Source organism: Colias eurytheme, chromosome 21, assembly GCF_061535395.1.
Source record: "Colias eurytheme isolate Ceu_HAF_F1 chromosome 21, ilColEury1 Martin Lab GWU primary, whole genome shotgun sequence".
NCBI lineage: Eukaryota > Metazoa > Arthropoda > Insecta > Lepidoptera > Pieridae > Colias > Colias eurytheme.
This window is the reverse complement of record NC_143000.1, coordinates 1,448,150-1,475,610: the sequence shown is the minus strand read 5'-3', so window position 1 is coordinate 1,475,610 and position 27,461 is coordinate 1,448,150. Positions and strand designations below refer to the sequence as shown.

At 35.3% G+C, this 27,461-nt stretch overlaps 2 protein-coding genes across 5 annotated transcripts in view; one reads left to right on the top strand and one right to left on the bottom strand.

Moving 5' to 3' along the window:
• Positions 1-27,461, bottom strand: part of Smr (nuclear receptor corepressor smrter) — a 132,333-nt gene that overhangs the window by 15,899 nt on the left and 88,973 nt on the right. For all 4 annotated transcript variants that reach the window (XM_090114718.1, XM_090114717.1, XM_090114715.1 and 1 more), the window contains 13 exons: positions 22,909-23,064; positions 17,884-18,091; positions 15,767-15,889; positions 14,823-14,990; positions 14,160-14,327; positions 13,211-13,336; positions 12,589-12,796; positions 12,046-12,208; positions 10,920-11,071; positions 10,263-10,398; positions 3,765-3,970; positions 3,151-3,452; positions 2,025-2,136 (listed from right to left, as the gene is read on the bottom strand). In XM_090114718.1, the coding sequence (XP_089970844.1) occupies positions 2,025-2,136; positions 3,151-3,452; positions 3,765-3,970; positions 10,263-10,398; positions 10,920-11,071; positions 12,046-12,208; positions 12,589-12,796; positions 13,211-13,336; positions 14,160-14,327; positions 14,823-14,990; positions 15,767-15,889; positions 17,884-18,091; positions 22,909-23,064 (2,228 nt within the window). The remainder of the gene's footprint in view (positions 1-2,024; positions 2,137-3,150; positions 3,453-3,764; positions 3,971-10,262; positions 10,399-10,919; positions 11,072-12,045; positions 12,209-12,588; positions 12,797-13,210; positions 13,337-14,159; positions 14,328-14,822; positions 14,991-15,766; positions 15,890-17,883; positions 18,092-22,908; positions 23,065-27,461) is intronic.
• On the top strand, positions 195-741 carry LOC149898909 (uncharacterized). The gene has a single exon (XM_090114719.1). It carries the CDS (start codon positions 195-197, stop codon positions 657-659), a length of 465 nt encoding a protein of 154 aa, XP_089970845.1. The 3' UTR covers positions 660-741.

Sequence of the window (27,461 nt, the reverse complement as noted above, 5' to 3'; positions counted from 1 at the left end):
CAGTTATAATTACAGAGCTAATAGAATGAATCCCGCTAAACATCAGCATAAAGTTAATCTAGTCGAACCAAAGATTAATTAAAACATAAAGAAACATTGACACAGGGAGCATCCCTAATTGGCGGGAAGCCGCGGCTATATAAGTGGCGGGAGAAGATTTTCGCGCTCAGTCTGCTCGCAGCAGCCCTCGCGCGATGTTGTCCCTGTACCGCGCGTGGCTCGGGCCGAGTCCCTGCGTGGCGCGGCCGGTGCCGCCGCCGGGGGCCCACAGACCCGTCCCACGCCGGGCCAAAGCCCCATCGCCCCCCGCTACCCCACCACCGCCTTCACCATCATCGACCACTTCGAGCGAACTAGACGTCGAGCGTATAGAAGCGCCCGATCCACCGAAGAGACAAACGGCCGTTTTGGACATAGCCTCTTGCGATGGGCCAGTTCGTTTCAGCAGAGTTCTGAACGTGGCGTGGCGAGAGACTACCCCAGAGAGGGACTGGTCGTGCCGGCACCGCAAGTCAGCTCGCACCACCATACACTACTACCCGTGCAAGACGTGCGGCTCCAAGTTCCCTTCCTACTACTTTGTGCACAAGCACCGAAAGCGGTGTCACGCGGAAGAAAGCACGCAAGACTCCCCCGAACCTTCGACCTCGAGCGCGTAGATCATTATGTTTTATTAGTTATTTAAATTTAATTCGTGAGTGGCCAAATTATTAGTGCAACAGTGCAAAATAATGTAAACGTCACATTGAATACGACGGATTCGTTTCGTTTCACGGATAGGATAGTGTTAAATCATGTATGTTTAATGTAATTTTAATTAGCTTAAAAACCAAAGTTAAATTTTAACAAATAATCTTAATATATGAAAATAAAATAAAGTTATGGAAATAAGTGTGTTTTATTTTTGAAATATACGAAAGATACGTGCACTTAAACATACAAAAAATAATATAATATACTTTTTACTTGCATTTAGTACCTACGCATTATTGCAGTAAGATAATTAAGATTTACGTTATTGTTGATTTACTATAATTAAATTATGAAATGCATAACTGATTTAATTATAATTACCCATATATTATAACAATTTACGATATTAATGTTTTGGCGAATAATGTTAACTTTGACTCAAATTGAATAAACGAATCATGTTACCCAGAAATACCTTCCATTAGATTTTAATGAAATTTAGCTATTCTAGGTATAACCTATCCCTATATAAGGTCGTTATAAATTTATAAATAGATACTATACTCTCCAAAATATCTCAATAAGTGTAGGTAGAGAATACAATTAAGATTAGGTATATTTTGTTTAATAAAAAATATAAAGGACGTTTTGATTTTTAAGTGTAGGTTGAATTGCAATAATTTGTCTTTGAGTATCATGTGTGAAATTAATTATTAAAAATGAAATGAGTAACGTGTAGATTTATTTCATTAAAGAAAATTGTATATCTAAAAGCAGAGAAGGCATTAATATCATATTTTATTTTCATTTGCAAAATGGAAGCAAATCCAGAATTATTTCAGTTTTATCGATTACGATATTTTACAAAAAGATACAGAAATATTTTATTTAATGGTAGTTACGTTGTTATCAAATATCACACAAAAGTTAAATCAATTAGGTATGAAGAATCTTATTGGAATAATATATTTAACAAATACCTAAAATAGGAAAAAAATATATTTCAAAGACCACTTATAGAGTAATTTTTGATCCATGCTGTAGCCACCACGCTCAACCATAAAAGTTTTATTTGCGATAATCTCAGGAACTACTGGGTCGATGTCAAAAATTATTTCACCGTTTTAGGTATTTATTGAATCTTCTAAGAAAGAAAACAGTTAAAGGATGATGGTAATTTAAATTAGAAAAATAATATTGGCTAATGAAACATATAAGACTTTAGACCTACTGTGAAAGTAAGTAACGTTAATAATGTCACTTAACCAACACAACACACAACATCCAACACACAACACACAACATCCAACAACACAACACACAACACTAACCGGTCTCGGGCGTGGGCGGCGGGTGCGTGGGCGTGGGCGGGTGCGCGGGCTGCGGCGTGTGCGGCGCGCTGGCCCGGCCCCCCGACGGGCTGCTGCAGCCGCTCGCTGCCGTCTGTACACATGGACATGTTTAGACGTGTTCGTGTAAAGTTACTTTATGATACGTGTACATTTACAGGTATTTAAAGATAACGTACAGATATTTAAGTAAATAAAAGTAAAAAAAATCAGTGAAAAGTAGTGTAGTAAGAAGTTTTACTTTTTATTTTTAATCGTGATAAAATACAATTTTTAAGGTTATTTCATAATAAAAATCTTACAAGATATGAATAAAGAACTGAAGATGTAAAAGTAATGTAGAATCTGTAGATGTAAAAGTAAAATAAGGTTGGGTCGCCTAAGATCGGATGTGACATAAGATCGGATGCATGGAATAACTTGCAAACTAGGCAATATTCTCTACTGCTGCCAACACTACTAGATCCGCCATTTTGTTCTGCCCCTCTCTTCACTTTGCGGCCGGCCAGGCAAAACTTCTTTGTCAAATTTTTGAGGAATTTCCTGACCCAATCATTGATGCTCAATGTATGGACGTAAGTCCAGATGTTTTCCTAATGTGAACTTTATTATTGAACTCATAGAAGTGAAGATACTACATAGTCCGATCTTCGGCCGAACTGTTATTTTCTTCACTATGGTAAGTCGAAAAATGTCTACATTTTAGGCTCTTAATTTGCTTAGATAGATAACATCTACGCAAACCAAAAAATTAGGGGTTAAACAATATTTTTTTGTCATTAATTTACAGTTGACCGCAACAGAAAAACGACATCGAATCATGAGAAATAAAATAAAAAATACAGTACGTATAAAATTTTCGGCAAATGCGTCCGATCTTAGCCGACCAAACTATAGTTTTTAGAGATATCGTGATCTAACTTGTACACGGACATATAAAATAGAAAGGGTAATATTTCTAGAACTGTTACTTATATATTTTCGAAATTACTTATTTCAATAAATAAATTACGTATAAATTTAAAATAAATTATTTAATGTAATAAAAAACTTTATATCTTAGTTACTTGACTTACAAAGCAAATTAGAATAATTCATACGAACTCACAGTAATAACAGATGTAGCACTTGTCGCTTCCACGAGATCCCTCGCCGTGTCCGGCGGCGGCGTGCGAGGAGCTGGCGCGGCAGCAGGACTTCCAGGCGGCAAGCTTATAGCACTGAGACACACGCCAGTACCCGCACTCGCGCCAGTACTCACGCCAGTACTCGCGCCAGTACTCGGGGCGGTCGTACTGCCGCTCGTGGGCGTGGGACTCGCAGCGGTCGTGATCGCGCTCGTTGCGCTCGTGACCGTAGGACACGCTGTGCTCGTTATTGTTATACTCGCGCTCGATGATACGGGCGGATCTAGGGCACAAACATGTTACATATTAGGTTATATTCTATTTTATACAAAACATAAAAAAATTAGCAGTTTTGATACATTTCTTGTCAATATTCGAGATTAATAAAATTATTCGTTTGATCGCACTTTTCGATTATGTCAAGTTTTAGGTAGGTTAGGTACAACATATTATTATAATTTTAATTTTTCATTGTACTTTTTCAATTTAAATTAAAATAACTTAAAAACAGTGCTACTTTTCTTAATAAACAATACACAAATTATATTGAATTAAAAAGTTTTCAACAAAAATCATCATCCATCATCACACTAACCTCTCGTAATATCGGGCGCGCCGCTGGCGGGCTGTGCGGGCGCGCCGCTGGCGGGCTGTGCGGGTGGCAGAGCTGCGGGCTCGGCCAGCGCGGGCGCGGTCAGGGCGGGGGTCAGCCCGCCGCCCGGCGCGCCCGCCACGGGGGCCGGCGGGGCGGAGGACGCCGGTGGTGGGGACGGTGGTAGTGGTGGTGTGCTTAGTTCCGACCTACGGGAATATGTTAGTTTGAATATAGGGGGCAGAGTAAGGTAAACTGCTTGTGGTTAGTAGAATCACTGGTTTTGGTTCAAATTGCATGATCAATTTTGAAGAATGTCACTGTAGTGATAATTGCATTGTGAACGAAATGTCAAATGCAAAAGCAATATTATATCTACCTATAGATTTAGAGAATCAAGATATTAGACCTATCATCTATCCATCTCAAAAATAAAGAATGTAAACTTAAGAACTGCTTTCATGAATTATTCCTTCATAAACATTTAATTCACCAGTTATTAAGTTCATCCCATCGTTACATTATATTTTTGTCTACTACTAAACCAATCAACCACTATCTTATAATCACATTACATTAACCTGCAATCAACACTCCACCACGCCGAATTAAACCGGCAAGTTAATAAAACAGTTTATAATTAAAAAAAGAGTAATTGAAACAATCGTGTTTATGAAGCGGTGATTGCGGGGCCGGAGGGCAGATGGTAATGTAAAGAGAATTGAGATAATTATGTTTGTACGGCGTACCGTGCGCCGCGCGTTGTTAATCTCATGTTGTCGTTTTAATAGTTTAATTTTTGATTATCAGGTGGGTAGGATAGTTAAATTAGTTATTGGGTAATTACTTATGACTGGGAAAAGCTTAAATTAGGAAAAAATATATATTGAGTACTAGAATTTGTATAAGATGAATGAAGATGAATGTGTACTAGAAACTGATGTTATAATTAAATACATATATCTTAAACCAACGATGTCTTAATGTAAATCGAAAAAGAGGGTTGATTTTATAACAAATAATTATTTGCAATCAGGAAGAGTTGCAGGCCTACAATACAAGCTGTCTTAATGTAGGTGTATTAATTAAGATAATGATTTCTATGTATTTAATTTTGTATGTATGGTGAATAAATGATTATGATTATGATAATTAAATAAAATCTAGAACGATCGTCCAACATATCTCCGACAATTTTATCAACGTTCAAACCTATCAACTTTTACCAAAAAACTAAACCAACAGAACCCCCAATTCCGCAGTCGGTGAATAACAAAACAGAGCTAGCTGCGGCATATTTGAACGCAATTAAACCGTTGCCAATTAATAGACAGGGTGGTAATTAACTCCCGACTGTAACCCGCTATTCAATTAATCTTGGTACTGTTTGCGATCATAATTCGGATTATATGTAGTACGTTTTTAAACGTTTATTTTATTTTATGGACTTTTTGTGGATGCTGCTTATTGAATTGAACTATTTTCAAGTGATAACTTGTGTAATTAGTAATGACTAATTACTAATTGTGTCAGTATGAGTAGCAAATCGCAACCGATTTGCTTCGATAAATTATATTTTCTACATTATAATACATGCCAATAAATACATTCTAAAATTAATAAATTGCCTTTCTTCCTCTTTGAAATTTTTACTAAAATTCTTGCTAGGTTACAAAATTACGAATATTAGTATTCTTAATATTTTATGCAAGTGCATTTTTACGCATTGGAAATTCGAGCAATAAAAACTTCTCACACCTACCTATAAGCTTCTATAACAATATGTTACAAGCTAAGTAATAACAGTTACCAATTCACACATATATTTACAACCAACCAAACCAAACAAAAAAATCGAAAACCCATACAATACGATAAAAAAGACACCGATATGAAATATCAATACTGGCTTGTAAAAAAGTATTTTTTCGTGAGAGCGTCCCCCCCTCGGCACTGGGCGCTTTAATTAAGGCAATTAGAAAGATGGGCTGCCGCGTGTTTGCGTAAAAATCTAAACAAACCAAGCGGTAGGGATGCGAACAGCAAGACGTAACGGGCGAGTTTAAAATTCTGCCTGTATTTATAATTCAAAATATTATAAGTAATATAGCTGATCGAAAATTGTTTGGTTTTTGGAGAATTTTCGTTATCAATTGAGAGAAAAGTATAGTTTGTTGGTGGCAATAGTTTATTTTAAAACTAATTCCAATACACGCGAAATAAATTTTGGTTAAAACGAGAATTAACATGATGCTAAAGCTATACACACAGGGCACAGAAGGCTGATCACCTACTTGTCCCTAAATAAAATTGATCAGTGAAACAAATGTATGAATCTGCCCCTTACCCCACTTGGGGACACGGGACTACCTACACTAAAAGCTATACACATAAAAGTAAAAAATACCCATATACAAAACCATATTTAAAAAAAACATATGGATATTATGGACATATATCTATAAATCTTAACCATCGACACGATCGCAACACTAGAGCAAGGCGTATGTCCCCGGGGACATTTGGACAAATAATAGCTGGAGTGATTGTCAACACACGCACGAATATCGCGATCACGCCCCGTCTTCGGGACCGTCCCGCGGGACCACGGCGAATTTGTGAATTGAAGAATATTATTTTAATTGAAGTTGGAGATATTTTATTGAACATATTGTAAGGGGAATATATTGTTATTTTGTTTGATGATGAAATAAGGAACAGTGAAAAGATGAATTTGTACAGAGAATGTTATATATAAGAATACCTAATGCTTTCTTTAGTTTTAGCGCTTTTTAACATACCTTATTATTTACTACAACACACATAAATTTTGTGCCATGATATACGCCTAATAAAATATGCAAGTTGGCGAATGTACAATCTTTAGGAAAAGGTCCAAAAAGTTTAAAATCACGATCACTAAGCTGAACTAAATCCAACATACATAATTTTTAATATATTATCACCAATCACCAATAATAATATTCCAACCGTTCAAACAAAAACATAATATCGAATGCTATAAGCGAAATTAAAGAGAAACAAAACTTGCAGACTGCAAATTGAAGAAAAAAGTGAACAGAGTGGATTGCTAGAAAAATATGAATTTTAAACGATTAATGAAATGAGAAATCCTCGATCTCATAACGCGAGTGGTGGGCAAACAAACGAGCCACTTTGCGTGTGTTAAACATGGCTTTTAACGTTTTATTCAAATTACATTTTTGTTAGAAATAAATTTGATGCGCTCGAGGTTCCTTGCGGTTCCAAGATTCGCCGCTTGAATTTTTTTTCGCTTGGTGTAAGATTTGATGGGAAAAACTGAGCGTCGTAAAGTGGTCTTTGATTGTATAATTAGTTTGTTAACATCGTGCAAGAGTATAGGTATCTTTTATATGGAGATTTACAATATACGTAACTACCCACATATGTAAAGGATTTGTAAACTGTTCACACATCATTGTACATCAGATTCGCATGACTTTATCGAAATCGCCAGGAAAAGCGCTCCTTCTTCCTACTTTTTTGTTCGTATAAGTTTTATTTAGGAGGCTTTATTTCGGTAGAACTAGAAGGTAAAATTCAAAGCAGATAATTTTGTCGTAAAAACTTAATATCGGCAATAGTTATTTTAAATGTAGGTAGGCAATAAAGAGAAGTAAGTACTTTAGTGTTTGATATGAACTCGTTTTAAGAAGCACCCAAATATTACCTTTCAGGGTTAATAGACTACAGGCCCATGTTGAAAAAATTATGGGTCATTTGAACCACTACAGTGACGTATATAGAACGATATAAGAGCATAAAATAATAAGATTCAGCACTATGCCGTCACTTGTAAGCTGTCCACCTGAGTGCAGATGAGAATTCGAAAGTACAGGTTGAGATTTTGTTCCCCTTATCTCCATGATTTTTGTACGGCGTTGCGGAATAATGGATTAAAAGCAGTATTGAAATAGTATGACACAGATGCCGTACAAAAATGGTGGTCCACAAAGTCAGAATTAGGTGGACAGTTCAAATGACCCATAATTTTTTAACATGGGCCTGTAGTCTATAACAGAACCAATTATATTTTAAAGAAAATTAAATATTTCCATAGAACAGAAAAGCTCAGCTCGCATGGTAAATACGAATAAAGCAGAGCTATCGACGTTTTGCCCACACAACATCAGTTGTTTGTTCAAGTGATTGGATTGTGTATTGGCGGTATTTATTTTGCTTTTTGTTTGCGAGAACTGAATTAATGATGGGCTGGATTATATTTCATTGTATGGTGAACTAGCTTGCGGCTCGCGGCTTCGTTCGCGTATTTACAGGAAATTTCTAAGGAAATGTAATATTTCACCGCGGCTAGATGTAACGATCTCGACTCCTAACTATCTCCAGATACAAGAAGCATATCATTCTATCAATTGTGACGTGAAAGAGAGGCAAACAAACACACAAACATACTTTCGCATTTATTATACTAGATAGGATTGGTGTGTACTACACTATACATAATTTTTTTCGGATAATTTTCCATGTAATTGTATTAAAAATGATCTGATGAAGATAATTTAATAAAATTTGAATGGTCTGATGGCCACATTTGTTCTCTACACAAGGAACTCCCGTGAGGATTTAGATTATAATTTAGCAAATTTCGGGTTGATAGCTATGTCACCTGTTTGTAAATAAATTTTATAATATTTTTGCACGCCTCATAAGCGAAGCGTTGAGGTGGGTACTACTGTCACTTCGCGCAAAACATCTGATTTTTCAAACTTAAAATGTCTTTATGTATCATACATTGCACTTGTAAGATAATACATACACACACATATTAAGAAAAAACACTATTTTTAACGTTCATGATATTTTTGATGTCATTTTTGTTATTTAAACTAGTTAAAAAACAGTTTAAAAAAGTTCTGTCTTGGACGTCCGTGTGTCTGTATGTGCGGATCCTTTTTCTTGTTAACACGATAGCGACCGAAATGCTTTACTAATCGAGTCTTTTTTTTTCTCTTACGCTTGAGTATGCTCAGGAATAGAACCCTTTCATTTTTCAGGGTCTGATTCGATGTGGTTTAATTGTTATTAAATAAACAAAAATAATAATTAATAAATATTTATTAAAAAAAAATCATGAGGCGTGCACTTTTGGATTTTCCAAATTATTTTACCTATTTATTAAATGAACTGTTAGAACAGCTGTATAAAATACTAGCGGTCCGCCCCGGCTTCGCTCGTGGTACATATTTCGCAATAAAAGGTAGCCTATGTTCTTTCTCAGGGTCTAAAGATTGTCTGTGCCAAATTTCATCAAAATCGGTCCAGTAATATGCGTGAAAACCATACATACATACATACAAACCTTTCCTCTTTATAATATTAGTTTAGATAACAGTATATATCTGTTTAAAATAATTCTTGTTAGATATTGTTTTTTCAACTGAAGAAACAGTTTAATGTTCTTTTCTTGTTTTCCAAAAACAAATTGTTCTGGATACCTACAAAAACAATGAATCGTTGATTCATTAGATACTTTTATTTTTGAATAGTTTAATAAAGGATTTTATGAATCGTTGTCGTGATTTAAATAAAAAGGTTCGAATTGGATTCTAGAGAATAGTCAATAGAACAACAACTCATGAAACTACATATTTAGAATTTGTGCCTGCTTCAATTATGATTATTATCAATACATGTTTCAAATAACTAAAATTGAAACTGAGCTTCGATTTTAACTCACTCTCGTGATTTAAATGAAACCTACAGAAACTATTAGGCAATAGTAAAGTTACTTAGTTCAAAGTTATTGCGAGAGATGGCACTGCATGCGAATTATAATTGTTTGCGAAAGAAAAGTAGTTTTGATTTTAACTAACCAGTAGATGGCGCTAATATCAAATTTCAGGTTTATGTTCATTTATTATAGTTTGGAATACAATATGTGTGTATGTAATCTTTCAGGAAATATTATTAAACTTATCTCTATATATTTTCAGTATTTAAACTTTGTATCGTGAATTGAATTCATTAATTTGAATCAAAATCTTAGATTTAATGTATCATTCCCATATTATAACATGTAATTTCTATTTTTTCAATAGGTTATGGACAAGAAAAATGCTTTAAACTTATAAAATAAAACATTTCATCATCAATAGATGTATTAAGTATAAGCCTAAATCACATTATATCCTGGTGCGGTATACAAAATGCTAATGAACACACAAAGCTGACAACATTTAGAAGACATAAATTAAAAAACTGCTTGTTTTTATTTTATCGTGACGTCATGCCACCAGCGGTCAACGAAGAGACTTCTAACGATGATTACTAGTTTAGAAGTTATGAGGGAACAGATGAACATCCATACCCACAAAATGCAGGCCAAAATAACTCCTCCTTTTGCTTCGTCATAGTCGGGTAAAAATTGAGTTCCAAGATTTGACCCGAACATACATACACTGCAACTTAATAAAAGGCTTGTAAAATAACATATCGTACCTGGAGGGATGCGCAGAGGGCGGTGCGTGTGGTGGCATGGGGATACCATTGATATCCCCCACTCCCCCCACTCCCACACCCCCGACACCACCCACACCAACTTCTTCTGACGATTCTTTGTCCACTGCGCGAGATCCTGAACAAATAGATATTATTATTTAAAATATCACTTTACTATTCACATCACATTTAAACACATAACACCTACACTTACACTTTAGTTTGTATAATATTTTAATAACGTAAAATTAGACTCCTGATCATGCTATAATTTAATTTGATTTAAATTCGTCTGAAACAAAACTCTACTTATGCGTGTATTTCTATGCAGAGTTTTCTAATGAGCGATACAGCTGACTTTGAACATTTCTTTCAGGAAAATATGGCTAATTTTAATGAATGTATTATGCAACACTCACCGGTTATATTTGTTTAATAGTTTGACATATGTGACATAATATATTTAATAGTCTGGCTTTGATAATTAAGATGTTCTTAGTACATTCCACACTAAGATTCTACATACATACAGTCAATATAATTATCTTCAATCTAAAAAACACAGTCAAAATTGAGAATCTCCTCAAAGTCGGTTGATCAACGACCACCATTTTTAGAAAAAATGCATTAAAATCATCTATTAACAAAACAACATACCCTGCGACCGCTGTAACCTCGTAGTGACGCCCGTGGAGCCCCCGGGCGCCATCTCGGGCTCCGGCGGCGGTCGGGGCCGCGCGTGGCGCCGCGGGCGGGGCTTCCGCAGCAGCTGCTTGTAGTTCTCCGCCTTTTTCGATAGGTAGTAGAACCTGCGGGGTGGAGTTAGATTATGGAAAGGATACTTGTTCTTGTAAGTTTTTACAAGTTATAATATTGTAGAGAAATCTATATATATTATTATATAAAACTTATATATTACTAGAGGTCCGCCCCGGCTTCGCCCGTGGTACATATTTCGCAATAAAAGGTAGCCTATGTCCTTTCTCGGGTATCAAAATATCTCCATACCAAATTTCATGCAAATTGGTTCAGTAGTTTAGGTGTGATTGAGTAACAGACAGACAGACAGAGTTACTTTCGCATTTATAATATTAGTATGGATATAAAACTCAAAGGTGACTGATATAGTGATCTATCAACACACAGCCCAAACCACTGAACGTATCGGGCTCAACTTTGGCATGCAGGTAGATGTTAGGACGTAGGCATCCGCTAAGAAAGAATTTTCCGAAATTCTTGCGGGAACGGGGAAAAACGGGGATGCACGTACAAAGTCATGGGCGGAAGCTAGTTATAAATATATTCAATAGTTAGTTAAGACAGAGCGTCTTTTGTTTGTCTTTAACTTAGTAGGAGAACAAAAAAAATGTGTGCGTGTACACACGTAAGAAGTGAAACTTCTTTATGACCTTATTTTTCAAAAATAATTTACTATATGCAACTTTACAGAAATATGTCGAATCACGCGTGGTAGGGATAAGAAAAAGATGGCGCGTAACGGAAAAATGTCACGCGTAACGAAAAAATGTTACACTGAATTTTTTTTCCAACCCCGATAAAGAAATTTCACTTCAATACTGCTCCTTTTGTGTAAAATTTAAAACGAAATAAATTACTGAAGTGAAACTTCTTTATTGGGGTTGGAAAAAAAATTTGTGTAACATTTTTTCGTTACGCGTGACATTTTTCCGTTACGCGCCATCTTTTTCTTATCCCTACCACGCGTGATTCGACATATTTCTGTAAAGTTCTGATGGTCGTGTGGTACTAGCTGATGGTATACCTGACGCAGTCCCGCACGCTCTTGCGCGGCAGGAAGGAGGCGATCTGTCCGAAGTTCTTGGGATGCTGCAGATACTTCTCTCGGAACAGCTCCCGCTCGCCCGGGGACCACGTGTTGCGTAGCTGCAGCTCCTTGTGCTCCGTCTCCATGTCTATACAGCGCTCTGTGGACAATGAATTATTATTAGAAATATTTTCTAAAGTTATTATGTTGATGTGAAACATCTATAAACACACGTAAAATCGATTTTTAGCGAGGCGACGCATGCTGTAGCCACGCTATATGATGAACTGTATATAACTTTTACAAAATAATGTAAATTTTTCATATCTGCCAGGCGTTGCTCTATTTTTATTTTTTGAGTAGTAGGCAAGTACGGGAGTTTGAACGTGGCTTGATAGGTTTTGTAGATGAGATATAACATTTTTGATATATTTTGGGATTTCTTATTTAATATAATATTGTTACCTTTATAAAATTGTTTTCTTGCATAATAAAGTGTTAAATAAATAAATAGTAATTTTAATGGTAAACAATACTCACTATTAACATCCAGATGCAGAGGTCTGGGCTCCTTAGGATCCCTGAGCAACGGTGGCACTACAGTAAGGGACCGCATCTTCTTGTCCTCATGCTCCTGTTCATGTAGACCATCAGCTATCTCCTCCAGTTCCGCTTCAGATTTGACCCGGGCTCCGAGTCGGTTGAAACGTTCCCTCTCTTCTCTTTGTTTCCGGAGTTCAGGGAATACCTGGAAGATTTTTATGAGTTCAGTTTGTTTGATCTTTAGATAGTTATAATTTATGTTGTTAGTGTATATTCTTGGTGAAATTAGTAAACGATATAGCTATTAACGAATAGGTAGTTAATTAGAAGTTAATCATAATTAAGGAGGAACCTACGCCGCGGCCGTCGGAGAAATGTTTTATTTTTTGTTATTAACAGTTTGTAGACCTTAAGTGTTCCAGAAAAACTTGATATGATTTATATGCTACAGATTTATATGCTAAAATAAAACTTTATAATTACTCCGTCTAAGGAATCAGTGTCTTATTTAATTTTCATTCTATCGACACTGTTATATTGCCTATTTATCTACCTACACTTAAAGCCAAATATGTTTTTATATCATTTAGTACAACATAACCAATAATTAAAATTATACCTTCTCAAAGAACTCCCTATTTCTTGCATCCTTGGCTTTCCTCTTCTGTCCTTGTTCCAGTCTCTCTACACGACGCATCCATTCGGCTGCTCGCCGACTGTATGCTTCCGCTAATGCGTCTTCTTTCTGGAAATTAAGACAATTATTTAGTTAATAATTGTGTTATTCTTTGTAGTATGCTCAAACTTATTAAGCGGCTGCATCTATACTAGTATTATAAAGCTGAAGAGTTTATTTGTTTGTTTGAAAGCGATAATTTTAATATGACTGACTTTATTTTTTAAATAGATATTTTATTGAAAATTGTTAAACGTTATTTTGTGTAGCTATCAGTTTTTTTTTTGTTCTTAAATCATAACCGTTTTTAAAGGCATGTGGTGTTAGCCTATAATTAATTGTTGCACTTGATTTGTTAAATTGCATTTTCCTTGTATGTCTATAATTAGTGTTAACAATTGTTGGCTATCCTTTGTAAAATAAATAAATAAATAATTACAGGAACTGCGGGTCTGATTTGAAAAATTCTTTCCGTGTTAGATAGCCCATTTATCGAGGAAGGGTTATAGGCTATATATCATCACCCTAGGACCAACAGGAGCGGAGCAATGCGGGTGAAACCGCGGGGCACAGCTAGTAAAATATATATAAAGTTGTAGGATCCTGTTTTCAGTATTGTATGGCAATCATGCTTAAAGGGTAAATTATATCATGTTTTTACCATCATACAGATAGTTAGAAGCTAAGCAGTGCATAAAAATCAGTTTGTAGTGAAACACAAATCCTTTTTCATGGACAACATACCTACAGTAATAAAAAAGATTGTATTTTACAAAAATCTTTAGATAACCTTAGTAATTACACCAACCCATTGGTAGTTACACCAATTTTTTGCCTAACACCAACCTATAATCTCCTATTGTAACATAGTTTTTCACATTTTCAAACCAACCTTTTCCGCCTCTAGCCTCACAGCCCGCAAATGGTCTGCTAACCGTTTCCGGAAGCTCTTGTGTTTGCGGATGTTCTCGTGGTATATGAGCGTGTCTTGCGGTTGGTTGTACAGCGGGTACGTCACTTCCGGCCCGAGGTGCGCGAGCGCTGCGTGCCCTGCTGCCGCCTGGAATAGAGGAATATAATTATTATAATCTTTTTAGTTAGATAAAGTACAAATACAATCTTCAAATTCAAATTGCTTTATATTTATAATACTTCGAATTTCAGAAACCCTTTACACATTAACACATTAAATATTGGTAGAACAATAATAAAATAAAAATGTATTATGATTTAAAAGTATTGCAAAGTAGTCGTCATAGATTAATTATACATATTCTTCCAGTATAACATGTTATAGCCAGCACTTTAGTTTAGTTTCCAAAGTTAAATGTTAACCAACCATTCCTCAAAATATTATTTCTTCTATTCTTTCAATCTTCTAATCAATTCTAATTTAATGATACTTGTTTTAGATATACGTGAGTGAGTTTTCATTATAGTTTGAGTCAAATTCTTGTTTGATTTTGAGTGTGTTTAAAGCGATGTTTAACTAACACTAACTTGATTTAAAGTTTCACGGATTTTTTATATATATTAATTTCCAATAATCACTAACCCGTTTCCTATTATCAGCATATATACACTGCGGCAGACTCCTGTGTCGGGGCGGAGCCTCCTCGGGCTCCGCTGCGGCTGCCGGCTTGGAGGCCGTCTGCTCTAGTTCCTCTTGCTTTTTCTTTAACTTGGCTAACGTGGCCTCCGACAGCGCCATCTCTCTATCCACCTGGAAGGCAAAATGGGGTATATTGGTTATTTTTATTTATTTAGAAAATCATGGGATATCATATCTGTATGCATATGTTAGAAGATAGTTAAAATAATATCTAAGAAATGGTCATAAACAATATCTTGTATCTTAAAACAATGATAATAAATGTTATTGATATCACAGCAATACAAGAATGCAACTCTTGTTAATTAAAATCAAAATTAGTTCTAAAAAAATAATAATTAATAAATTGAACGCAAACTATGCACAAAAGATTATCAGAACATTAATAAATATTAAATAGCTTTGCTTACATGTAATAATTAATTATTATTACTACTTCACTGCATTTTTAAATACTAGTTTTGTAGTTTTGATGATTATTTAAAATAAAATACATATTATTTTAGTCGAGACATATCCAAAAAGCCCTAGTCATTGTAAATCCTCAAGTATATCAAGGAATTGAAGTAAATTAAAGTATTTATTCATTTAACATAATAAAGAACCAACAGCTTCGTAATATGCCGATGATAATACTTCTGCATCTTCTTATATATAAAAATGAATCGCAAAATGTGTTGGTAAGCGCATAACTCGAGAACGGCTGAACCGATTTCGATAATTCTTTTTTTATTATATTCCTTGAAGTACGAGGATGGTTTTTATGTAGAGAAAACGTAAATATGTACCACGGGCGAAGCCGGGGCGGACCGCTAGTTACAAATAAATGTTAATAGCATCATCATCCTATATTTCTACACACTATAACCAACTTAAACAATAACTACCTTAGATATTTGCTGTAACAGATCATCTTTGGTGGTGCGAAAGTTCTGGTCTTCGATCGTCGGCTCTGAGGGCGGGTTCGGTGAAAGCACCTCCACCGTGTTATACGAGTTCATAACGGGCTCCTGGAATTATAGAATAATCATTTTTATAAGTATGTCTCAAAATATAATGTAATGTCAATCTCTACTAATATTATAAACGCGAAAGTAACTCTGTCTGCCCGTCTGTCTGTTACGCTTTCCCGCTTAAACCTCTCAACCGATTTTGATGAAATTTGGCACAGACAATCTTTACACCCTGAGAAAGAACATAGGCTACCTTTTATTAAAACACCACGCGGGCGAAGCCGCGGGCGGAAGCTAGTAGTTCATATATTTGTAGTAGTTATTCCGGGTCTTGGATTGGAAACAAATCCAACAAAATCTATCTATCAGTTAACAATTTATTAACTCCTACCTTTTTTAAGAAATATAAACTTAATGTAGAGTGTAGACTATTATAATAGTAGGTATAGTATTATTTAGTTCATACTTTTTGATTAAAATATTTATTCTTCTTATATTTTGCACTATTTGTACGATATTCTTGTTCATTATTATAAATTCACAACTTATGTAAAACTATGTCATAAATAATATAAATCTAACCCTAATAAATACCCTGAGCTCATTCGTGTGAAATATCAAAACTTGCAAGTTACCAAACTAATAAACAGAATCCTGCTTGCTAATTATACTGTCACTCAATTACTCAATTAATTATAAAATAGTTGGAAGGTATGGGATAATAATATATTGTAATTAAAGTTTTGTTCAATATTAATGGTAGTCAATTGTACCAGTTATTTAATGCTTATAAGTTATAACTAATAACCATTTTACAAGATTCAAGAAGTGTATTTGTTCTTGTTCATTATACCTCTACATAAATAGGGATACTTAAATGACAATAGACAATAGAAATTATTAAATGGTATTAATAATTTTGAAATGTTTAAATGTTTTTTTACTATTTTATTTTCAACTAGCGGTCCGCCCCGGCTTCGCCCGTGGTACATGTTTACGTTTTCTCTACATAAGAACCATCCTCGTACTTCAAGGAATATAATAAAAAAATAATTATCGAAATCGGTTCAGCCGTTCTCGAGTTATGCGCTTACCAACACATTTTGCGATTCATCACTACATAGTATAAAACAAAGTCGCTTTCCCTGTCCCTATGTCCCTATGTCCCTATGTCCCTATGTCCCTATGTCCCTTTGTACGCTTAAATCTTTGAAACTACGCAACGGATTTTGATGCGGTTTTTTTTAATAGATAGAGTGATTCAAGAGGAAGGTTTATATGTATAATAAGATCCATTAAGTAGTGGAGAAGTACTGTTATTTTTGAGGTTTCTAATGTGATGTCGTAAAAAATTACATTTATTCCGCTTACATTGCAAACGCAGGCAAAACCCTACGAGTTTTATCAAAATAATGTACTAAGTATTATACACATTGAAAAGGTCTACAGAAAAGTCCGCGATGGTATATGTCTATCTCTTATGGATAACCCACAATAACTTTTTTTTGTCATTTACTTTTTACGACAAATAATGGCTAATTTTCGAAGCGATTTTAACCAATACAGCATTAATCCTTAACCAATTAAATACCATGGATACATTGTTCATTTAATATAGATCTATATGGCCCTTTACACCGTATGATTTAAGTGAATATTTTCGAAGATATTACAGATTTAAAAATTGCAGGACGTAGCGTTTGCGGCCGCCCGGCTATGTTTTTTATACCCGTGCGATGCCGGAGGCCGGAGCGGGCCGCTATATTTTTATACCTATACAACGTTCACAATTTTTCTGTAGTGTATTTAGTATCAGCATTGCACCCGTGCGAAGCCGGGGCGGGTCGCTAGTTTTTATATATACGAAGATAGTAACTTTCTAACTGCAATGTTATAGGTATAATCCACCAATTGATTATGACCATAGGAGACCCGTTTCTCAGATATGGGCTGATGGTGATGATGATGATGAATAATGTATGCTGGGTCTGCACCACAACAAACTTCTTGTGTGTGTGTATAGTTATAGGTCTACACCACCACGAACTTACTCTGGTATCGACCCTGAGCGGCTGGTGCTGCTGGTGCGACTGGTGCGGCCGCTCAGCAGACAGCCGGATCTTCTTGAAGGGCGGCGGGTCCGCGGGCGGCGGGTGGTGGGCCGGCGGGCCGGGCGGCGGCGGCAGGTACGCGGAGCCGAGCAGCGACATCCGCGCGCCCGACCGGTACTCGCCCACCGTGTTGCCGCTGCGCCCATAGCTGGAAAACAATAATTATAATGAGTAAATACTTCAGATACGTAATATGAGGGTTGGTACCTGATCGTACCTTCGTGGAAATTATTCATAACCCATTGAGCCCCAAGCGGCCCGATCGGTCCCAGACACAATAGATTTTCTATTGTGTCTGTGGTTCCGGGGCCTGAGTTATTAATTTAAATTATTGTCTATGCGATACATTGTTACTTGAAGTACATTACAATAAAATTAATGTTAGGAATATTAAGTTGTAATTTAATGAAAATAAGCACCATCAATTTTAAGTTTTCGAAATTCTATACGTAATCATTTTGTTTTAACATGTACAAGTACATGCGTATGAAGTATCCCATGAAAAATGCCATTAGGAAAAAAGACTTACAACTTTATTATAACTTTACTCAAGCTTTACTCCTCCATTTTGCGCAAATATTATAATAATGAAAGAATAAGTATAAATTACAACAGCTTACAAGACACACCAATAATTAATAAATTTTAAACTTATCCTGAATTATAAAATCAAATTCCATCCAATTCAATAATTCTACGAATATTTCATGCGAATATAATAGGGTTCCTTATATAAATTCCTGTTACCTTCTCCCAAATATACGATCCCAATTTCATTAATTCTGCTCCCCTGTACGAAGTTAGGCGTAAGTCCCAAAACGATCGAGGGTCATCAAATGAGTTGAACGACCGAATTATTTGCGCGGTAATTATACGATTTTTCATACATAATATTATTTCACAAATTTAATATTTATGCAAATAAGTTTCGGATAAATTGTGAGGTTGAAATTAAACTCTTTTATTGTAATTACTGTTGACTGTATAAATATTAAATACTGATAGGTACGACATTTGTTGAAAGATAATATGTTTAAAAAAAGTCTCCAAAACACAAGTCAAGGATTAAATTAGGTACTTTATTTAAATTATCATGTTTATAATAATTGTTGCGTGGTATTACGTAGTAAGTTAAATAACATATCCAATGTCTGCCTATGAGATAAAATATAACACATGTTTAACATCGGTTTTGCTGCAATCATTACTAACTTATAGATACTCTACAATAGCGACAAAATTAAAATCAACTTTCGAGAGCTTTTTTCCAACATATTGGTACAAATCCGTATATCTGCAAGCCTACTTTTCTATTTCTTACAAATAAACCAAGTTTTTCCCTTATAATCCATTCGCATTTCATGAATACACAATCTACTAAATTAACACATTAACCACGAAACAAAATCGACGGAGCAGATAGCAATCTCAAAACAATGCTAATTGCAGAAGCACACTGCAAATTGAATCGGGTCAGTGACCTCGTACATGACTCAGTTTAGTTAACCTATCTATAGGACGAAAAAACCCTGTAAATATAGTCCATTCTCATGTTTTATTCAATGCAAAATGCAAATATGTATTTGGACGTAATTATCATCGTAATGAAACACGATTTATGCATTATTATTTATTACCTAACCTTGTAATTTTAAAACATAGCCAAACGTGGCCAAACCTTTTTCATATCTAAATACGACTTCATTCAACATCTAAGTAAACTTTCGTTGAAAATATCTACCCATTACATTCATTTATTAATAGCACATAGAAAAATCAATAACCACGTGCTTTTCGCGCGCGGATCTCGCTTCCAGGGTTGCCAGTCGCCACATGTGGATATAGAACAGGCCACAGGGCTGCTACAAGCCCACCACGTGTCGCCACGTGACATCCATTTTAAGATTTTGAGATCATTGTCCCGCGGCACGTCGCGTTGATTCCATTACAATTTGCACGCGAATTAATCGCATAGGGTTGCAAATTAAATTTTTATGCAGTGTATAAAACAACTGAACAAAATTAACAAGATTTAATTTTTGGTAAACATTTTCAAGAACGTTCTTGAGCAAATTATGTGTTTGTTATTCGATCTTGCCATAATTATTTCAATAAACAAGTAAAAAAAATTGAATAGAATCTGTGACCTGGTTGAAAAAAGGAATCTAGTTTGTTGGCAGGAAATATAAAAGAAAATAATGGCGCAGTATTAGTGTTCATAAAAATATCAAAAGAAGTTTATAAGGAACTAAAAATAATATTCTTAGTACCTAAATTTACATATTTCACAAGTATTCATTAAAATTGCAAGCGTCACGATTACACAACACGAGTGCATACTCATCTATAAATAAATTATGTTTATTTTATTACTTGGCAATTTATAGATTTACGTCACACGATTGTAAGCGTATTCTTGCATATTTCATTCAACCCTCGACCACCAAAACTAGGTAATTCTCACTTCCCGTGAAATTGAAATGTTGTAACGTTCAAAGACAATAAAATAAAGTTGGAAAGCTGACAACCTTGCGTTCGAGAAATCGGCCGGCGACGACGCGGGGACGGGGAAGGCCAAGGTTGCGGCGCGCGGCGCGGGGCGGGCGGCGGATAACTGTAGCGGCTGTTTATTTTTTATTATTATTCATCGAGCGTCGCGGACACGTGGTCGCCAGCGTGCTGCTCTCGATTCGCGATACGCATTGCAGTTATGCTTTCGTGCGCTACACACAGACAGTTCGCTGACGTGGCGCGGAACGCGTCCCAGATTACTAACTTTATCCACCTACTTTTTATGCCAGACTTTACTCGACATTTTAGTAATCACTTTTATGAAGCAGCATTACTAGCAAGCATTACTAGTTTAAAGCTGTCGCTTGCCTCGTCTGCCCTAACTCCTAATGTACGTATGCTTAGATCTTTGAAACTGCGCAACAGATTTTGATGCAGTTTTTTTTAATACATAGAGTGATTCAAGGGGAAGTTTTTACTTTTTATTAGGTATAAGGCAAAGCGGGCGGAAAGCTAGTATCTAATAACTTTGGTGTCAGTCAAGATAATATCTTGTAATATCATTAAAGTGGCATTGTACTTTAATTACCCAACGCCAGTCATTAAGATCGGAATCGGCCAAATTGCTGAGATAACTCATCGTTAGAGCCATGCTATAGCTATTGCAAATATTCATATTTATTTATGAGATTCTAAATTAAGTTACAGTCGCAATTCACTATCGTATTCCAATTATTATTTGTATAACAATTACAAATGGTACGCGTATCCTTAAAAATAAAATTACGAAGCTTAATTAATCAAGCAACGAATTTCAAAATTTTCATTTCATTCATTCTTCTATACATTAAGTACGTACTATCTATTTGCTTATTTTTAGCTATAAACCACGACTCACAATTTTTAATAACCGAATTCGAAATCAAGAAAGATGTAAAAAAAGCTAGTACATACTTAATAAATGATTGAATTAAAAAGAATCACCATTTACCTCCATTTACTAACACGTTCGCAAAAAATAAATTTGCCATACTAACAAATACATTTTGCGTTGTAAACCTATCCTGTTGTTACTTAATCGACATAAATATGACAAAGTAAACGTAATTCGAGTGGTTCTGTTTAAATTCGATATGTCTGAGATATACTATGCTAGTTATAACTTATAGTGATGTAACTTCGCAGAAATATGACGTAATGCTTAAAAATATTTCTACTTTATAGGCGGAGCCTTAAACCATGGTTAACTGTCATGGTCAAGCATATATTATTGTATTATTGAAGAATTAACATAAGAATAAATTTATCGGGTGAAAAATATTGATCTGGTTTAAACAACATGGTCATTTATATCTAGTTTAATATATTATCATGTACGTTTGCTTACCTATACGCATGTAAATAAGTTTAACGACATCATAATATCTCCTATTAAAAATCTCGAATAACTTCGTGCTTTGCTTTGATGGAATCTTAATATGATCTTAATAAAAGCGTAAGATTATACTACATATATGATATATCCCCTACATTCCACTACGATAGTGTCTAAACGAATTTCATTTCTTACTTTTTCCTTAAAAATCCTAACCGTGACCTAATTAACAACTCCCATTAGTAAATCACTCCTACAATCATGTTATGAGGTTATGGCACTCTACAAAGGTAATCTCAGTTATTCCTGTAGCGGTGAGAGAGTGCCAGACGTGTGCCAGCGGTCTGCGCAGTGCCAGTGCAGTTTACCCATTGGCTGATTGCCAGACTATTATGAAAAGATCGCGTTACGTCACAGCCGTCGCTTATAATATTGTAAAGGACGATTATTAATATATATGGCCTGACTTTTCGGTATCCGTTTTTGCAGTGACAACATTTTTGCTTAATCTTGATAAAATATATTCGACATGATTGATGAACAAACATGGAACTTTCCCACTCAATGTTTAAGTAGATACTTGTATCTCTCAACGACTTGATCGCTCTGAAGTGTGCTACAAATGCAAATAACCTAGGTTAGATCGTTCGTAGCTTACGATAGAACAGATTGAACCTTCAATAGGTCGCGAATCTTTTTCTTATTACCGCTTATTAATTCTATTCCTAATTACTATATATCAAGTTACGTCTTCAATGGTAACAGGAAGAATGACTGAATAATGAATATATTGGACCTAACTACCAAAAATTACATTATTTACATAGTTCAAGCTGATAATTATAGATGAGGTTACTAGTAGGTTCATATAATACATTATTTCCTAACTAATATTACAGATTTACAAATGCTAAAGTGTATTCGTTTGTCTACCTCTCACGTCGCGTCGGAGCGATTTTATACGATTTTTGACATCTAGGCTACTTCATAGCGCGGTGAAACATCTCATTCCGATCTTCGGGCGAAGCCGCGTGCTGAATACTATGCTTAATAACGTTACTACAGTTATTAATAGTTACCTGTATAAAGGTGCGGAGCCATAGCCGGTCTGGTGCAGTCGCAGCGGCGTGGGCGGGTAGTTGGGCGCGTAGGGGGCCGCCGGCCGCGCCTGCGCCACGCCGACCTGCTTGCCGCCGTACGCCAGCGCACCGTGCCCGTGCTCCGACTGCCCGGGCCTGGGGACAATCAACATGGAACGTTAATAGGGCCAAAACACGGAAAACTTAAGGCTTACGAGACTATGGTCAGCACTCAACACATTCAAATGCACATGAAGAACATGACGGTTTCAGATGTGACACATAACACATTGCAGGCAAATGCACATTTATTGATTTTATTTATTTATTCATCTTTGACTTATAGTACAAAACATACCAACACGCACAAAGATAACAATTATTACAAAGTTTGACTTAAAAATAAGGTACAATTAGAGACAAACGATACAATATTATTAACATTAAACAGGTCCACTTCAGATTTAGCACGTTAAGAACTTATTTAACAAATTGAGTGCATGATGGGTGGGTGCACTCCAAGCGGCTCGCGTCCGGAGCAGGCTCTCTGCGAACAGCGGACAGCTGTTTAGTGGTAGTTGGACACATGTATTAGTTAACGTAGTAGCCATAAAATTGATAAGTCAAATGATATATCAATGTATGTTGTTGCTTTTGCAAATATACCAAAGTGAATAGAAGTAGAAATGACCACAGTACACTTTAAATTTTATTCCATCTTCACTTTCGTCTATCCTACTTATATTTAAAATCATCAATGAAACCCTAATTAGCTAGGTCTGTAGATCCCTCAATACATAATTCATTCAAACCCTTCTTAGTTACTTAAAACAATAACCCCCATCAACCACCATTCCACCATCGAAGCAATCCACATAACACAACCACTAAGCAATAAAACTTGGCCATCATGGCCAAGGATCCAGACAATGGCCATCATTAGCAGCTAGCTCACAATAGCTCGTCCTGACACTGCAAACTAGTTTAGAACTTTGCTTCGTAAAAACGAATTGTATTGTCGATTCGTTTCGTATTTGTAGCTATCCAACTACATATAAGATGTACCTATAGGGATAACTTGAATAAGGACAGGACGTTTCGCGTAAGTTCGAAAAAAAGAGTTTAGGATTTTGTCAATAAAAAGAAGTTCTACTTCGTCTATTCGTTCGTTATTCGTGAAAGAACGTTTTTGCATAAACAATCAACGTGGAAATTTTGGAAATGCAAATTTGTAATGAGTAACAATGATTTAAAATGTAACTATAGGCTACAAAGACCATATTATATCAAATAGATTGTCAAATGTAAACTTACACTTAATGTCGATTAAGTGTAAGTAAATATAAATATGTATATAATCCATACTAATATTATAAAATATGCGAAAGTAACTCTGTCTGTCTGTCTGTTACTCAATCACGCCTAAACTACTGAACCAATTTTCATGAAATTTGGTATGGAGATATTTTGATACCCGAGAACGGACATAGGCTACTTTTTATCCCGGGAAAATGACGCAATCCCGGAAATCCCACAGGAACGGGAACTATGCGGGTTTTTCTTTGACTGCGCGGGCGAAGCCGCGGCCGCGGGCGGAAAGCTAGTAACAAATAAATAATAAAATCAGAAACTTTAAATTGCCTTCAAAGAAAGTTTTCTTTAAACCCCATTGAATTCCAAACACACCATTGCTAATTAACTCGAGAATTCTTACTCGAATTACGTAACCACATTATGTATGTAAAATGGAAAACCTCTGCTTAAATAAACAATCAACCCACTTGTAAGTGTGAAAGTTTCTATGTCTCCATGTTAAAAGCCTTCTCTGTTTTCCGACATCGATGTTCAATACATGATGAATACATGTAGTTTTAATTGGATCGACGACGCATTTTGTAGTCGATGATAGCACTACAGTATCGAGGAAAGTGGGTGTGTGGGTGTATGGGTTGTATGTATGTGGATACGTAGCTAGGGAATAATTGCGTCAATATGAGAGCAGATATTTCCAGGTTTTAATTTTACTCGGTTAACTCTGCAAACTATTTTATCTCTCACTCAATTTCAAAACACACTAGTCAGAAGTTAAACTTCTTGGGCACGATTCAAAGATAAAATCGTCGCCTTACTCCATAACGTGACGGTATTGCCATGACGCGACCTTGAAATTTTACTCTCAACGCGCCTAAAGAAATTTCACTAAGTTTATTTAAAAGTATTGAACGATACGTCTAAACTCATCACAGTTAATCATTAAACCCGGTAGAAGTCAGATCAGCTAACTAGTTCTACTCAAAACAAGGAAATAAAGTTAAATCCTTAAATAAATACCGCATTGAAATATTTCCACGACTTGTTATGATACATGATTCATAATGTATGTTTATTAAAGTCCATTGGGTTTGTATTTAAAAGTAATTACTGTATATTGAAAAAGATTACATAACATATCATGTGATCAATCAGTTAAATCATGTATTTATATCGAGAGGTAGAAAACAAAATATAATAAAACGAATAAATATAAACAAAACTTCGGTCAAATAGAATCACGAATGATTGTAGGTCATAAAAATATAAAGAAAGAAACTGCAAACACATTTGATAACGAGTCTCATTGAAGAAATAAATCTTCATTATGAAATGAAAAAGATAATCCGGTCAAGCACACTCGACTATCTTAACACCTGTGCTTAACACTTATGTCTATTATATTTTTGTGATATTTTTTTTTCATAATAAATTGTCTCTAATATTGTATTTCTATATAGTCAGTGAATAATTATACAATAATAGGGACCATTTATGTAATCCTACTATCTGACAAATTACAGAAAAAAAATATAGTCCGACTAGTCTAGTTACATTCAAAAAATTAAATTTCCTTAACCTTGAAAAACTTCTTAAATAGAAAAGACTCAACAAAGCGACATACCCTTTATTCCTCCTCACAACGTACCAATGTTATGAATTATGTAAGGTGTACAGACACACATACATACGAACTTAACCGTCACGTCGACGCATCTGTTGTGACAGCTGTATAAGAAACGACGCTATGTAAATAAGTTCAATATAACGTACTTACGTGTTGCTATGTTAATCTAATGAAATTGTTGATGGTATCTTTTTTAATTGTAATAGGTTAAAGAGCCGTTATTCCTGCATTTCATAGTCCAGTGTGTGAATATTTATATCAGGGAAAGACAAAGTAAACAATAACGCTAATTGTAGCTAATTCTAAGTAAAGCAACGACGCATTGCTAGTCGTACAATAATTACAATCCGTCCAGTCAATCGAATACAAAAACATACCTCACGAATTACCAACTTGTTCAGAAAATACCCAGTCATAACAAAACTTCTTCTAAATAACAGATAACAAAAGATCAACATCTTCTGGTCCCCACACCTTTTACCAAACTCAATAGAAACTTGCAAAATCAGAGGTAGATCACCTGCCGCATCCCTTCGATTCGTATAGGGTATTGTTTACACCAAGCTATTACAGTACCCATGACTCAACCATTGTTCAAACCGGATACTGACTCAGAATAATTAGTTCTGTGCTTGAAAAATCGCCACCAATTATGTCGTCTCTAACGTGGTTCAGATTTTCAAGGTCACAGCTGCTGATAAATAGCTTAGTACTAAGACAATGTTTTTCTAATTTGTCAGATGCGAACAAAAAATCTATTCACTAAAAAATCTATACACAGTTCGGTAGGTATTATATTGTTTAGATTTTGAGACGGAGTTATTTTGCCACTTTTTTTTAATTACGTGTTGTAAAAAGTTTAGAGAACATGAGTAGATTTTTGTTTTCAAGGCTCACTATGGTTTTTTCGTAAAACACATTATAGGCTTCTTAATTCTTATTCGTACATAAGTTTTTGTAACACATCAATAAAAAGCTTCCAAAATATATTTCGAGATTTACCTTAGAAGATATTTGGACAAGGTTTCACGATTTCGTTCAAACATTCTTTATTTATTAACGGTTAAACGTGACTCTCGGTTTTCCCGACGTGATATCATAAAAAGCGAAACACTTTTTGATCTTATACCCAAAACATCGTATGATTGCGATTTCGCGGGAAATACCAAAATTCTTAAAGAATAATTCGAAGCAAGCATGCAAGAACTTTATAATGTTTATGAAATAGTAATATGCACTAAACAAATTAATTAGGTACCACATGTTAATTTCGCGTAAAGTCAGAAAACCTTTTGACAATACAAAACGTTGTGCATCCCATGAAATCATCATGCAAATATAAACATTCATCTCTCATAAATTCTTCGAACTGACACTCGAGACACAGCAATTTCCGGTGTACGCTATCAGATAAACAAAATGCAATTTGCAATACATACTAAGTGATTGTTGGCAGTCATTTAACTAAGTGGACAATCTGTAATAGCATGACCGAATATTTTTCTACACATCGAATTCTGGGAAGGTGATTCACTAATCCTAATTTAGTACAATATCCATATACGAATACGAAGTTCTTATATCATCATAAAAAGGAGATCAAACATAATAAAAA

Excerpts from the sequence above, each read along its gene's own strand:
- LOC149898909 (XM_090114719.1), top strand. The coding sequence starts at position 195 with ATGTTGTCCCTGTACCGCGCGTGGCTCGGGCCGAGTCCCTGCGTGGCG.